The sequence below is a fragment of the Elaeis guineensis genome, chromosome 4 (assembly GCF_000442705.2).
Source record: "Elaeis guineensis isolate ETL-2024a chromosome 4, EG11, whole genome shotgun sequence".
Classification (NCBI taxonomy): domain Eukaryota; kingdom Viridiplantae; phylum Streptophyta; class Magnoliopsida; order Arecales; family Arecaceae; genus Elaeis; species Elaeis guineensis.
In genome coordinates this window covers 28,797,690-28,812,967 of record NC_025996.2, presented here as the reverse complement: position 1 = coordinate 28,812,967, position 15,278 = coordinate 28,797,690, and the positions used below count along the sequence as shown (strand labels likewise).

Sequence of the window (15,278 nt, the reverse complement as noted above, 5' to 3'; positions counted from 1 at the left end):
AGTAATATATTAACTGATCCCCTGATTTAGACACAGACTGCTTGAAGTCTTCAAATAAAAATGATCATCAACTTCAGTTGCTTACTGTATTCTTACAATATTGGACAGATGGCTCATCAACATTGAAAACATTGTGTGATCAATTGAAGATTATGATGTTTAAAAACCTTAGTACAAGGATTCCCCGTAAGGCCGTTAAGAACTAACGTCCAACCTCAGAGAATCCTAAGAAAAACTAAAGAACTAACTGATGCAAACATAAAAACTGGCTATGCATAAGTTCCTAATTTCATTATGTAGAACTTCTAGTCAAAACATGCCCGCCAGTCATCTTGGTTCAATGGCAAGGTTAAGAATGAAAGAAAACGGTGGCAGAAGGAAATATATCTGAATAATGGTTGAAAATGTAACAAGATACTGACAGAACACCATTTTAATCAACCAAACTGTAAGATACGATGATAGTACAATGGGACCTAAAGACATGAATCAATAAACAAAATTTTCTAGAAGGAGATGTGCATTAAATTACATGATCAGTCCCATATGCATTGATGTGAATGTAAGGTCCCAGTGGAGAGCAGCAGTGCCATAAAGTCTGCAAGCTTCATGGCTCTGGGACCTGGGCTCAAAACATCAGCATTACCCCAGATCATGCATGCGTCACCACTGCCGTTACCCAAACACCAGCCTCCTGGAACCATCTTGCTGGGATCACGATTCAAGACCTCGTGATCTATGTGGTTGAGAACAAGATCATCTTTGGCAAACCTTGTACCAAAGGCTGCACCACTCTGAGTCATATTCTCCAAGTCATTTGTAGTCAGTACACGTGGTTCAGGTTTTAGGGGCATGTCCCCATTACATAGTGTAGATCATGGTTAACAACGGTCATGTTGAATTCAGGAGAGTTGCAGAGAACGGTTTGGAAGTAGTTCATATGTGATGAAGGCGTGTTTCCATAGTACATAAGAAGAGCTCGCGGTAAATTGTCAGTACCCAAAATGCAATACTCCACAAATTTCCGACTCAGGATTACAGAAGCAGAACCTGCTTTAACAGCAAACAGATCACTATCTTAGCATCTTCGGAGAAGGTTAGACTGAACAAAATGGGACAGCAATGCGGTACATCATGACCATCAACTTAACACCAACCCCACCAGCCCGCTGGGAAGGGGAAAAAAATATGAAGTTGATAGAAACAAAAAAAATGACATAATATTATGTTAAACTCAATTGCAATATAACCATAACCATCAATTTTTATTTTTATATTTTTAAGGCAAACGTGTAAGTTTTTTCAGATCCTTTTACAACTCTCACCCATGTTAACTTTGGCATGTGCTATATAGACATCAATGTCCAGCTCCAAGAATATATGTCATATCCGTTGAATTTGATACATGATACACTTTTATGCTTTACAGATTTTCATTGCAGCTTTTAGGGCATGGTGGGAAGTTAGGCTCTTCTAGTAATGAATTTCACTTAGTAGATGGCATATTTTATCAGGGGTAATGCACCTGCAACCGCACCTGGTCCGGCACCACCTCCTGATTTTGGCAACTGAGGCCCCACCATCATGACATTAAAAGTGAATCTTCATTCTCTTTAAGCATTGGTCAAATTTCATTTTTTTTCTTGCGTCACATTTAGAAAGTTTCATTGAGAAATATGTATACAATAATACATTCTAATATTTTATTTCACACAATATTTTAAAAATAAATGTGAAGTTAAAACTATTTTTTCCCTTTCTGTCCCGTATCCCTTTTTTTCATGTTGTGAATATGTCAGAATTTGATTTTTCAACACCACCTTAGGCCATTGCCTCCTGCCAAAAAATGGACAAAAATTTAATCATTCCTTACTAGGACCTCTCTATATATTCAGCAAATATGACAATATGATCTCAATTAAAATTTGACAAACAAGGTTCTGGTTTCCCTTTCAGCTGGCTCCATTGAATTTTCAGTTTCAGCAGTTGCAGTGGTTGCTTCAAGTTTTGGAGTTTCGATCAATAAAATAAGAAAAAGCAAAATATTAAAAATTAAAGAAAAATAGAAACTAAGAAGAATTATACACGATATCTTGAAGTATACATGCATGCATACACACAAACACAAATCACTTTGTTGGAAAATTTATTGTATTTAGCAATTATGAAACTTTTAGTGCTTAAATGATTCAAATATTTTCCTTCGTTTTCTAGTATAACTCATAAACAAACTGAATTTCATTTGTTTATCATTTTCTAGAACCAATTGGCTATGTAATCCAACACAAATAGGCGTAGAATGTTATATGTATTTTGCATAGAAAAGATATTATTCCTGGAAAATGTCTAGTGAAGCCTTTATAACATACTATAATAAAGATGATTTTAAAGTTCCTGGCTCATCAACCATTATGTTTATTATATGTTCCCACTTCTCAACAAAATGAAAGAAAAACCATTACAAATTGATGTTTCACAGCCTACATACGCAAATTGAGAAAGAAATGAGTCCAAAAAGGATATTAAATATTAAAATATAGCATAAAAAGGGTGCTTATAATTAGTTTCAGTCAGTTTTCACTAAAACTAGACTGAAACAAGATAGTTTTGGTTTGGTCTCGGTCAAAACAGATCAATGTCAACTGAGGTTGAAAACAGAACCTTGACCTCAATCAATTCTCTATTGCTTTGTCCTTGACTGTTCCAACCCTAATAATGTGTAAACAAAGATTTCACCTTGAAATCTATTCTTCCTTTGATAATATGCTCACAAACTTTTTCATAATATCTAAAACCTAAACAAATATAAATGTTTCCAACATCATTTTTCTCTTAAGAATGTCTTCTTTCAAGTATATTTAACTCAAATCCATCATCAGAGTCACCAGTTGCAGCTAAGGTTTTTCCTATCCAAATTACCTTAAGCTCCAACCACCCTGGTTGATCTTAGTCTGAACTTTTTCCAACATCTTGAAATGAATTATACAAGATATTGAACTTTAAACAACCACCTAACCAGTATGTGTTCTCTCAAGTAGTCAACATGGATATTGTAGATATACCTAGGTGCCTTGACCACCTTGTACTCAGCCATTACTAGTGGTACACAATATAATCCACATGTATTGGCACTTCTAGTCAAGTGCCAAAAACTACCCTTTTTTTTTCTTTTTTTCTTTTTTTTTTTTTGAACCTTGATATCACGGGAGATGAAATATATGCCTTTCCTGCCATAAGCAACACTGTTAGTCATCTAAATCTAGGAACCAATAGGCTGACATACTTATCATTTATATACTTCAAACCTGTTTTGCTGGTTCAGAATGCGGTTCTTAAAAAAATCAGACATTTTTAGGTACAACGACAATTGGGACACATTGGCTTAGTCATCAAACAAAAAAAATTATAAAAGCAACCATTATAATAGTTAGGATCTAATAGTTTGTAGCTTGCAGTCAAGAAGATGAAATTAAATTTAAAAACTCAAAGCTAAGCTTAAGAAATCAAAGTGCTTTTGCTGAGAGAAATGAAAAAGCAGTTACTTTCTTGTTAATTTGGAAGACAAAATGCGATCATGCTGGCCTTTTGGCCCCTACTTATCAACTATTTTCCTCTTACCCTTATCAACCTACAACCTTCGTCTTTCTTTTTCTGCATTATTTTTTTTGAGCGAAATGATGACTAAATCACCACCAATTCAACAAGAGAAATGAATTGATACGAAAGAGGGGAAAGGAAAAAGAAAATGACAAGAAGAGGGGGAAAGGAGAAAGAGGGTGACCACAGTCACAAATGAATGCCTCTGGACAACATGCAAATACCACCCAACAGTCATAAACAGGGAGGCACCAAAATCAAGCCTCATTCAAGAAACAAAATAGAAAAATAGAGGGAACCAGGGGAGTGAGAACCAGGGAATATAACAATTCAGCAACCTATTTTATTCTGCTAAAACCTCCACCCTGAACCACCATTTTGGAGGAGGCATGTGATACACCATCCATACCCTCCAATTAACCTCAAACAACAACGAGATAGTTGCTATCTGAACCCAGAAATGGAAAACTTTGATACCAGAACATTCAAAATGATCCCCATCTTGCTCTTCACATTGAATACCTTAAAGGCATCTGGCTCCACTGAACCTTGAACTGAGATAGCCTTGATTATCTCGAACCTCTAATAATTTCTAATGCCAAAAAGCCTGAATCTTCATGCAAACCTTTTCACACTGCATCCATTAGGCTTCACCACCAGCCTCCTCATTTGTCCTTAAAACTGCCACCACAAAGCATTGTTGGGGGCACAAAAGCAACTGAGAACCACTGGCCGAGAAAGAAGAAGAGAGGGCAGAGGTTAGAAAGGAAAAATAAAGAGATCGAGTCCTACTGCCAAATCTAGGTGCACATTGGGCCTTTCTTGCTACAGTCCTTCACCGAAACTTTGCCAAAATTGATGCAGCCCCATTTTTCCCCCAGTCCAGCTCCAGCACCACCTATCACTCCACCTTGACATCTCCCTCATGGCCACGTCCAACTTCTTTGTTGCTGCCACAGTTGTCTACCCAGCTGTTCACTAACCCAGGATCAAGAAGGCAGATCTCAACTAGCCATATCTACGGCACAGTTCATCATGATGCCTAAACAGTGGGGACCCAACCATCGTCATTCTGCTATTATAGGCTTCCTTTATTGCCACAGCCTAATCGCCCACTCCACAACAATGCCTCCTTTTTCGCTCCACAGCAAAAAGAGGTCCACTACTTGGCTGTCAAACCACAGCCACCCACTAAACTAGGCTCCACCAAAGCATTCATCACTTAGGGCTCTACCTATCTCCTCCACAAACTCTACCAAGTCTCTTATCTTTGCCGCAATCTCCACCACTTGAGCCATCCACCCATCGCAAGGACTCGGGGCACAACCTACATTGGGAAAAGAAGAGAAAGAAGAAAGGGAAGGGAGGAGAGGAAAGGAGAGAGCGGAAGGAGAAGAGAGAAAAGAAGATGTGGGGAGCTCACAAGCCACAAAACTAGTGGAAAGCCCAAAGCACAAGCAGCAGTGGCAAAACTAGGTTGTATTTTCTTTTCGCAGGTGGAGTGGGTGGAGAGAGACTTGGGGAGACTAGGGTCTTGCTAGAAAGTAGAAAAAGAATCATTCAATATAAGAATGAGGTAGAAAAATCTACCTTTAAGCAAAAAAACCTATACAAACAAGCTTAATTAGATAGAATAATAGAATGTATCAAATTCAAATTCATCGAGGTACCAATCTTGTGGCTTCTGGCTGGATTTGTTCTACATTCGGATGTTCTTGCTACTTGATGGTTTTGGCTTTGGATCATAGAAGGATCCAACCTATACTCCGTTGTCATGATAAGAATGGACCTCAGCAATAATGTAATAAATAATCTATAGAAGCAAGATTGAAGCTGTTTTGCTTCAGCCAATGCATTTCCCTTCAAGCTTTTTCTAGATATTTGGAAGACTGAGGGTGGATAGAAAAAACTCTTCTACTATTCATCATCAATATGGCAGGCTTGTCTTCAATGAGGGCAACCTTGTTGAATTGTTAAACTCTATTTTTTTGTTCTTTCTACCAAAGAAACGTAATTAGATGTCCTTCAAATGGTTTCTTGCCTCTCCATTTCTTCTGTAGACATGGACTTTCATAAAGGCCAAGGATGTACAATAACTACGGTGTTTCACTTGCACTTCATTTCTCTTGTTGTCCACTATATCAATTTAATATTGTCTTTGATGTCACAACCCTCTTTATTTACCACTAGCCCTTTAACAATCTAAAGTTCCTGAAAATCAAACTACCATAGCAAAACAGCCATAACGGTGAAGTAAATACTTTGAAAAATGTCATTCTTAATCCACATTAAATATAATACAAAGTTAATCTTGATATCAAAAATACATGATAACACTAGGTAAAACATATTCAGTACAAATATTAGAAGTATTCCATATTCTTCTTTGTTAAACTCTTTAAATACTAGTAACTGACTAGAAGAAAATTTGAGAGTTTGAACTACATCTCTACTTGCAGAAATACTTAGCCAGTGCAATATTTCTGATAAACCAAATACTTTGAAAAATTTTGATCCTAGCTAACTTAAAATAAATTGGAAAACTTCGAAAGGGTGCCATTAAGGGAAACAAACTCATTGCAGACAATTAAAGTATTTACTTTCCCCTTTATGAAACTAAATCATATTTACTGTAGACTGCTACTATACTGTCCTGCAGTTAGAATATATCAAGCTTGTTAAAGTAATCTTTCTTTTTTCAAATAATTTATCATTTTTATGTTATTAGTATGAAGAAGTTGTGCATCTTAATATTCTTAGTTCTATTTGCATAACCTGAAATTTTATGCACATTGGTATGCTATGACATAAATTCTGCCAAAAATGTTAATGTGATAAGAGCCGCATGTAATTGCAAAACTTAGGAATCTCATGCTTCCAGATAAAGTTACATGCTTAACAGACAAATGTAGTGAAAATATCAAGTGTAATAAGCTAAATAACAACCTGTAAATAACCTGTAGGCATTTGGCAACTCGCGCTTCTGTGTAGCATAAAACACTTCAGTCCTTGATGAAAGATAAAGACCAGGATCAACTATAATTGGTTTTAGTCGCCGAGACCTATTTCAAAAAGCATTTGTTCAGCCAATGATCACAAAATAAAATCAACCACAATGCATGATAACAGAAGAGAGGGGAAAAAACAAACGACGATTCAAATGTCCATACTCTTTCCGGCCAATATAGCTTGAATGCTGAACAAAGCTGAGATCCTTGGGTAAGAAAGAAAAAACATGAAGAAGATCTGCAAAAAACAATAAAAGTCTAGTCAAATATTTCAGGAAAAAAATCTAGTCCAATTGCCTGACTGCAGAGTGGCAGATACACATATGTTTAGAGTTTAGACTATACTTCAGATACTGCAAGTCATGAACCTAGCAGATATTCCTTTCAAAGAAAAGAATTCTGAAAATTTTTGTCTAACAAATTAAATTACAAACCATTTGCCACCATTTGGCAAGTGTGACTGACATAGCTATTTCAACATCAAGGGGCTTTCCCTGCCACTGAATGCCTCCATGAGGAGATGATGGAGGAATCAGAAAGGGCATTGAGTCTGCCATCCCAAAAACTACCAAAATTCACAAATTAATTTCTCTAATGATTTGTACATCACATAAATCTTTATGGTTCGAATTTCAACTAGACAACCATACAGGTACTCCCCACTAATGTAACATAGCAAGCACATTGACCCTTCGTATACACGATATCCATATATCAGACATCATAGATGGGCATCAAAACAACCCCTCATGAGTCATTGGATGACCAATCCAAAAGATGAATAAGATTTAAAACAGGAAGAGGATTAATCAGAAAATAACATAGCATTAAGGTAACTTCTTGCTACAAAGAGCAACAATTAAAGTTGGTGCATCAAGCAAAATTTTTTTTTTTCCCCTTTTCAAGTCCAAAAAAAGGTCGTACGGTTCAAGGATAGACAACTGTAAACTTTAAAAGAGATGATCATGCTCACATTTACATTTTACCAATAAAACGTGGTGTTGATGGAGTTATCCAGTGATCTACACACTCCACCAAAGAACTGAACCTTAGTTCCCATTTCTCAATCCAAAGAGCATCGCATAATCTTAGAAAAAGCATCCTCAAGATTAAATCATCTTAAAAAGGAAAGGTTCCAGCATAAATAACCAAAATTCTATAGAAGATTGCAGAGAGACACTCGGATCATACCATCCTGGGTAACGAGAGGGTAATCGGAGGCATGGAGATTGATGAACCAGTCCCAATTAGGGCCGAGGCGGAGGAGGATGGCGGCGGCATGGAGGGTGGCGGCGAGGGCGGAGGAGCCGCGGGGGTTGGCGAAGTCGGGCTTGCCAATGACGTGGACGTTTCCGGCGGATCGGAAGACCGGGACGGCGCGGACGGCGCGGGCGAGGCGGTCGCGCTGGGCCTGGGGGGCGGCGCCATCGAGGTGGAGGAGGTAGAGGTTCCTGGGGTGGTAGGTGGCGCGGAGGAGGCGGAGGAGGCAGTCGGCGTCGCCGACGGTGCCCGAGAGGAGGTAGGCGAAGGAGGGGGGAGGCGGTGAGGAGGAGATGAGTGCGGCGGCGGAGGATCGGAGCGGGGCGGCGGCGGAGGAGCGGAGCGGGGAGGCGGCGGAGGAGGGGGGCGAGGAGGAGAATGAGAGGAAAAGGAGGAGGAGGAGGAGGGCGACGAAGGCGGTGACGCGAATGCAGGAAAGGTGACGGGACTCCTTGGAGGACGGCAGAGGAGGAGCCGACTGCATTATTATTATTATTATCTCCTCTTTCTCCTCCGCCTTGTTCGGACGGTGGCTCCTTTTTCCTTGCGTTGGTTGCTTGCTTAGCAGGAGAAGCAGCGTGTAGCTGTGATTGGCAAATCACAACCGTCCATCTTTCTGTTTCGGGTGGGAGATTGGAAGAAAGTATTCTAGTAGTTGAGAGGGTGCTTTCTGTAGTGGCACCATAAGACCGTCTCAAGTCCCAGAGTCTCTTGAGTTCAAATATTGGCATTCCGTAGCTTTCCATTAGTTCATCGTCATTTCTCTTTTATTTTTCTATTATCGGCTGCTCTATAAAGCTAACCATTCATATCAAACAGCAAAATATATCAAAACTGGCTCGTTAAATCCGAAGAAATTTTTTACAACACTGATACTCTATCCCTGCATATTCCACCACATATGATGCTGAAGGAAAAATCGATTTTTTCCTTATAGGATCTTCCAGATCTAATGAAATCTAGGATGGAATATTTCAAAAAAAATTATCTTACGATATTTTAGATCTAAGATCTATTAGATCTAATTCCTATTATCTGATATTAAATCTAAAATTAAATTTAAAATCATGAAGAATAGAGAAATACCTCTAGGATACTAGATTACCCTGTAGATGATCGCAGCAATGCCCGAGATTCTAAAATAGCCACGCAATCGCCTGACCTCTCTCGGTATCCACTTGAGCAGGATCTGGATCGTCTTCTCCTCGCGAATCTTTGCTCCAAAAATCAGATCTGGAAGATCTTTAAAAGATCTTCTGAAGCTGGAGCAGCAGCTTCTCGACAAATCTCTGCACCTTCTAATCAAAGAGCCACCATGCCTTGGATAAGCACCAGATGGACGCCCAACCACTTGGACGTGAAGAGGGGAGGGAGAGGAGCAGAGGAGGTGTGGAGAGGATTCAGCCTTTTGCTTATTATTGAGCAGAGTCTCTAAACTCTAGGTGCAGACAGAGTTTAAATAGATCCTACTGCGCCATGCAGTGCCACATCATTCGACCAATAAGAAAATTTCAATTAATTTTGAAAAAATTCTGATTGATGGAGTGATGTCATCTAATCATATCAGATAAAAATTCTCACAATCCCTCCTACTGTTAGCGCCAACACTGGATAAGCACAGTGAGATTGGCGCCCCACAGTCCAAGTTGATCAAGGGATCAGAGTCCTCATCTCATGGGACTCTATCCTTATCCAATTAGGGCGCACGCCCAATCTGAATATGGCGCCCACTTTGAAGTCCAATTTAGTAGGTGGACACTCCATAAAAAATCTCCAATGACCTCTTGCCAAGTGGCCTTCAGTCCCAGGTTCATAGATCAACATTTGACCAATGTCCTAAAACGGAAATGGCAGGTGACAGGAATTAGCAGGTGTTGTCTTAAATTCATCTCATGAATTAAGACAAGTTCTTTCTGAGCTGGATTGTCTCTAGTCAGACTGTGAGAAACTTTCTCAAGGTTCTCTGGGTGAGCCAAATCACATTTGGCTCAGTCGAGATAGAAAAGATTACACGAGGAGAAAGTTAGGCTCAATCGTGTGCTAGCACGATTTCTTTGAACCTAATTGGATCTAATCCAAATCAATCGAACTGGACTAGCTCAATTGATGACATCCAGACCCTAACTCTTGTTTGTGTGATCCAGTTAGGTTTATTTTCGTATGGTAATGAGACATGTCGTGATCTCATTATCGACATCATCGAAACTCCTTTCGATGGATCAAAACTCTTCTGATTCAGATAATTAGAATGATTGATCATCAAGATTATTCTAATTGCTCTCAAAATTCACTAGTGACACCTAGCAGTATATGGTGGCAACCCATCAGAAATGAAACGAACCTCTCGGTGCAGCTACCTGTGTGATTGAGTTCTTCTATCATGAGTCCCGATTGAATTAGGGTTAAGGTAAACTCGTCAAACCCAACATCAGTCATATGAATCAATCGATCGATCCAAGTCCGATGTGAAATCTTAATGAAAAATTTTTTTCATTATTTCACTCTATCATGGCATGGGCTTAAGGACTCAATCTTTCGATCATCATAGGACTACTCCTCTTATCTACCGAGGTTGATAGATCCCATCTTGGTGCAATCTGGTTCCTACAATGAATATGCTACATCCAACATACATCTCAGGGTTTCGAGTGGCTAGAAGATCGAGTTATGGTGTAGTCAAACTATAACACCTCAAGGTGAACTGTCAATGTACCTCAGGTCAAAGAACTAGACACACAGCTGCAGCATCGAGCTAGTCATCGACGAGAAGGTAGACTTCCTTATGACTGCTCGAGGTGGTCACGCTCAGTACTCTCATTCTCAACGAATATCTGTACTCTCGCTCCGGTGTCTCCACACTGTAGACTCAAGACACATCTATCCTAAGAAAGCGATCGTACACCAACCTTCCAGATCGATCACCATCCTCGTGATGATCCTATGGTCAGGAGCTGTTTATGAGTTAGTTATATAAATTCATGCCTTAAATTTTCAACTCTTGAAAATATGAATTAACATTCCTACTAACTCAAAGGACGTATCACAGACATAATGTACACAATGTGATAGTAGAATAACCCTTTTATTCATTTATAGTCCAAATTATAAATTTGCCCTTATATTTGCACAGAAATGTGTCGTCAATCTAGCATCTAGGGTACACATCTAACAAACTCTCACTTGACCTAATGCCAATTGGCTACATATCTAAGTCCCATCTTCTCAAGATGGGCTTCGATCTTCTGCTGGCCTAATGGCTTTGTCAGTGGGTCGCCACATTGTCTGTGGAGTCGACTCTCTTAACCTGACATAATCTTTTTCGAGGTAATCACGGATCAGATGGAATCGCCACTCGATATGCTTGGACTTCTGATGAGACCTTGGCTCCATAGCTAGGGCTATGGCGCCATTATTATCGCAGTAAAGAGAGATGGCATCCAATGACATCACTCCAAGCTCTGCGGCAAACTTGTTGTACCAGAATGCCTCCTTCGCAGCTTTTGGTGCAGCAAAATACTCTGCCTCTATGGTGGAATCAGCAATCACCGTCTGCTTGAAACTCTTTCAGCTAACTGCACCACCATTGCAAATGAACAGACTCCCAGATGTCAACTTTCGATCATCTATATCAGACATAAAGTCTGAGTCTGTAAATCTCTGAACCTGGAGTTCTCTATTCCCAAAATTTAGAAACATATCCTTAGTCCTTCTCAAGTACTTAAGGATACATTTCATAGAAGTCCAGTGCTCTTCGTCTGGATTTGACTGATATCTGCTTGTGACACTCACAGCATGGGCTATATGAGGTGTGTACATAGCATGGCATACATAAGGCTCTCTATTGCGGAAGTATAAGGGATCTTGTGTTGGAAAATGTGTCCCAAAAAGCCAATCGTCAAGCTGTTGACGGTTGAGCAACCAAGTATTGTAATTGATTTGTTAATAAATAAAATATATTTGGTATTTTCATCATAAGCTTTCATCTTCAAATGAACTCCGTTGTTATGATGAAGTTCTTAGGACTATTTAGATTCGATAAAGAGAGGATTTATCGATTAGTCCTTAAAACAGTTCACGACCAAATGATAGGCTGTTAATAAGGACGACAGCTTCTATCGAGTATAGGTCGCTGTACGCCATATGGGTTGGTTATCCTCTCAACCAAAGAGTGTGGAGACACTAGTATAGTATACAGGTGAGATGTACTAGTACATCATCATTGAACGTGACCAACTTCAGAGTATTCTGCTGTCAAGAATGTATCTGATGGGATATAGGTATAAGTGTCCCTTAGACCTGAGATCGCCTCAGTGACTTGCAAGCAACTCACTGTGCTTTGGTACTGGACTAACTGAATTTCTAATTCAGAGACGGAAGGCTTCTGGGCACAGTCAAGTACTTGCGAAGTCAGAGTGTGATCGAGATGGGATTGACCACTCCAAGAGTTGGAGAAGAATGAGTCACTGTATTTCAATTTAGCAAAACTTTGGCCAGGGTAATCCATCAGATGGATTTGATATTTTGAAATACAATGTGGACAACCTGATCAGAGTTGACAGTTAAACTCTGAGGTGTCCTATGATCATTTTGGTCAAGGGGATGAATTATATGAAAACTATATCCGTATGGGTTCTAAGGAAGTTGTTCTACATATTCGACCTATCCGGTCATCGGGTACCATTGCTAGATGATCACTTCGATTGGTACAAAAATTTATTTCTGTGCTACCGACTTAGGTTCGAACCTATGAGGTCACACACATTAGAGTTCATGATCTGATTGGATGGTTGATCAACGATTAAGAATCGTTCTAGGGTTAAATAATCAATACGATTGACATTTAACCCAGTGCAAGTGTTGCAGGAGGATCGATTAGCAATTTGATTGCTAATTGACTTAATTTGATTAAGCCAATGGGCTGAAATTAAGTCTAATTAAATATAATTTAATTAAATTTAGTTTGGGCTTGATTGGATCAAGTTTAATTGGTTTATTGGATAAGCCAAGTGCAACGAAAAACTAGTCCTAGTTCAACTAGGACTTGGGTCAATCTAATTTCTAATTTGATTAAAAAATTAAATCAGATTTAAATCTAATTTAATCTGATTAAATTAGGTTCTTAATTGAGTTAAGACCTATTTTAATTGGGTTGATCTAATTTTGGTTTGACTTGATTTGAGAAACCAAATTAAAACAAGTCATAAGATAGAATCCTAGTAAGACTAGGATTCCACCTTGCGCCACATAAGCCTTCCCCATGCCCTCTCTCTCATTCAATGCCAATCTCCTCTTATTTTGTGCGACAAAAGTCCTCTCCTAGGTCTCTCCCACGTTCACAAAAGGTTTCCTCTCTTCTTTCTTATATGAAAGGTGGTTTGGATCAAATTAAAGAGGAATAAGTTTGGATTTCAAATTCTATGAGATAGAGTTTTAGAAATCCAAAACTCTTTCAATTTTACATCAAATTTATCCAAATTTTTTTGAAATTTTTATGGCTTTTAGGGTACACATTGTGCACCCTTTTCTGGCAATCCATGCATGAAAATAAGGAGGAGGTGCTCAAGAGTTGGGCACCCCTTATCTTGCCATGTTTGGATAAGCCTTGACTAGGTATTTGACCTAGACAAGGACTCTATCATATCTCTCTCTATAAAATGAGTTTTTTTATAAAATTTTTGAAGAAGAAAAATATTTGAGAGACCTTTGGACCATCCAAAAATCAGAGAGAAAGACCTTTGGGTCATGGAGATATAATAGACACAAGATAGGATGTCTAGAGAGAGAAACGAGAAGAAGAAGAGGGTCTTCTTCTAGGGTTGTTTGTTTTCATATATTTCCTCCCTCCATCTTGAGTTTTCTGAGAGCGTCTCAGATCTGAAACTCCTCCTATTTTTTATCTTTGGAAGAGTCTAAATCAAGAAGAAAAAGATACCTGATCAACCATCAAAGAAGAATCAGCGCAGTACTAGCATACTGTGTTGATTTTTCCTGAAGCAGAACTTTTGATCGAGATTCGTGGGCTCGTGTGGAGGACTCCTAGAGATCGGATATGTGTTCGGCTTGCAACATTATCCTCATGCCCGGATCAATGAGGTTAGAACGTCTAACTTGCAAGGTAATAGATCTGATCGATTGTTTAATACATACATTAGATGTAGTATAGAAACATGTTGATATTATCAACATGTAGTTCATGCTGTATATATATATTTTAATTTTTAATTTAATGCTATATAATAATCATATAATAGGATCTTAGATCTAAGAATTTTTTGATTTTAGAAAATAAATTTTGATTTATTTTAGTCTTCCGCTGTATGATCTTGAAAAAATTTTAAGATCTAACCCTGAAATCTTAGATCTGGTTCCTTCAATTGGTATCAGAGCCTAGGTTCTTTATTACATGATTATTTATACATGTTTAAATTATTTTTTAGATTAGATCTAATTTATAATCTAATTATTAAATCTAAAATTAAAATTTTAGATCAATCACGAACTGTAAGGTTGTCCTGCTGTAAGGTTTACCCCTTACAGTGCAAAGATTGTCTTAGTTCGTGTAGATCTATTTTTTATCATAAATTTATTAGATATGATCTAGATTAAATTTATGATTTATTAGATTTAAAAGATGTTTAAATCTGAAATAAAAAATTTTTGTAAATAATTTTTGTGCAAAGAAATTATTTAAAGTTGAAATTATTTCAATTACATGAACCTGTTTAGATTAGATCTAAAGTAGTTTCATGTTTATTTCATTTGCATCTTGATTATGAATCAAACATGTAATATGGTTGGTAGAACCATATTGTAAAATTATTTTACAAATATAAAAAAAAAAATTTTGAAAAGCCGAACCCAACCCTCAGCCCAAAACTTAATTAAGAATTAAGAAGTTGTTTGATTAGGTTCTAGGATTGTGAATTGAAGAACCTAAGACACAAACCATAACACATTGGGTTAATGGGTTAGTGGAAATTAGGTCCATTAATTGGGTTAGACCTATGGTTAGATTAAAGATGGACTTAATTAGAGAATTGACTAAATCTAATCAATTGTTGTCTTAGATTAGGTCAAGGATTCTCTAGATCAATTACAATAGTTGTAGTTGGTCAAGTCCATGTCTTTAACGAGAACCAAATGAACTTGATTCTTGGCTAAGCGGTTTAGCATAAACTGTTAGGTTGATCTAATCGAAACTAATTAAACCAGTTGGTATCTAAGGTAAATCAGACCGGTGGTTTTTAATTGGGAGCCCACTTACTTGGCCATTTCTGATGGTGTCTAAGGCAAGCTTTGGCCGACCCTCCCACTGATCGAACTTACCTAACCTCTTGGTGAAATTATGTTTTGATCGGATCACTTAACTATTCGAGCTGACCCATGTCAGCTAGGTAAATCAGTGTGACTGAT

The 15,278-nt window shown here is 38.2% G+C and overlaps 1 protein-coding gene across 1 annotated transcript; it reads right to left on the bottom strand.

Moving 5' to 3' along the window:
- Positions 1–369: 369 nt before the first annotated feature.
- On the bottom strand, positions 370–8,532 carry LOC105043138 (beta-glucuronosyltransferase GlcAT14A). Its single transcript, XM_010920554.4, is given in 5 exon segments — positions 370–865; positions 868–1,050; positions 6,544–6,659; positions 6,768–6,843; positions 7,797–8,532. Coding segments are annotated over 5 exon segments (1,257 nt in total). The 5' UTR covers positions 8,350–8,532; the 3' UTR covers positions 370–536.
- Between the last annotated feature and the right edge of the window lie 6,746 nt (positions 8,533–15,278).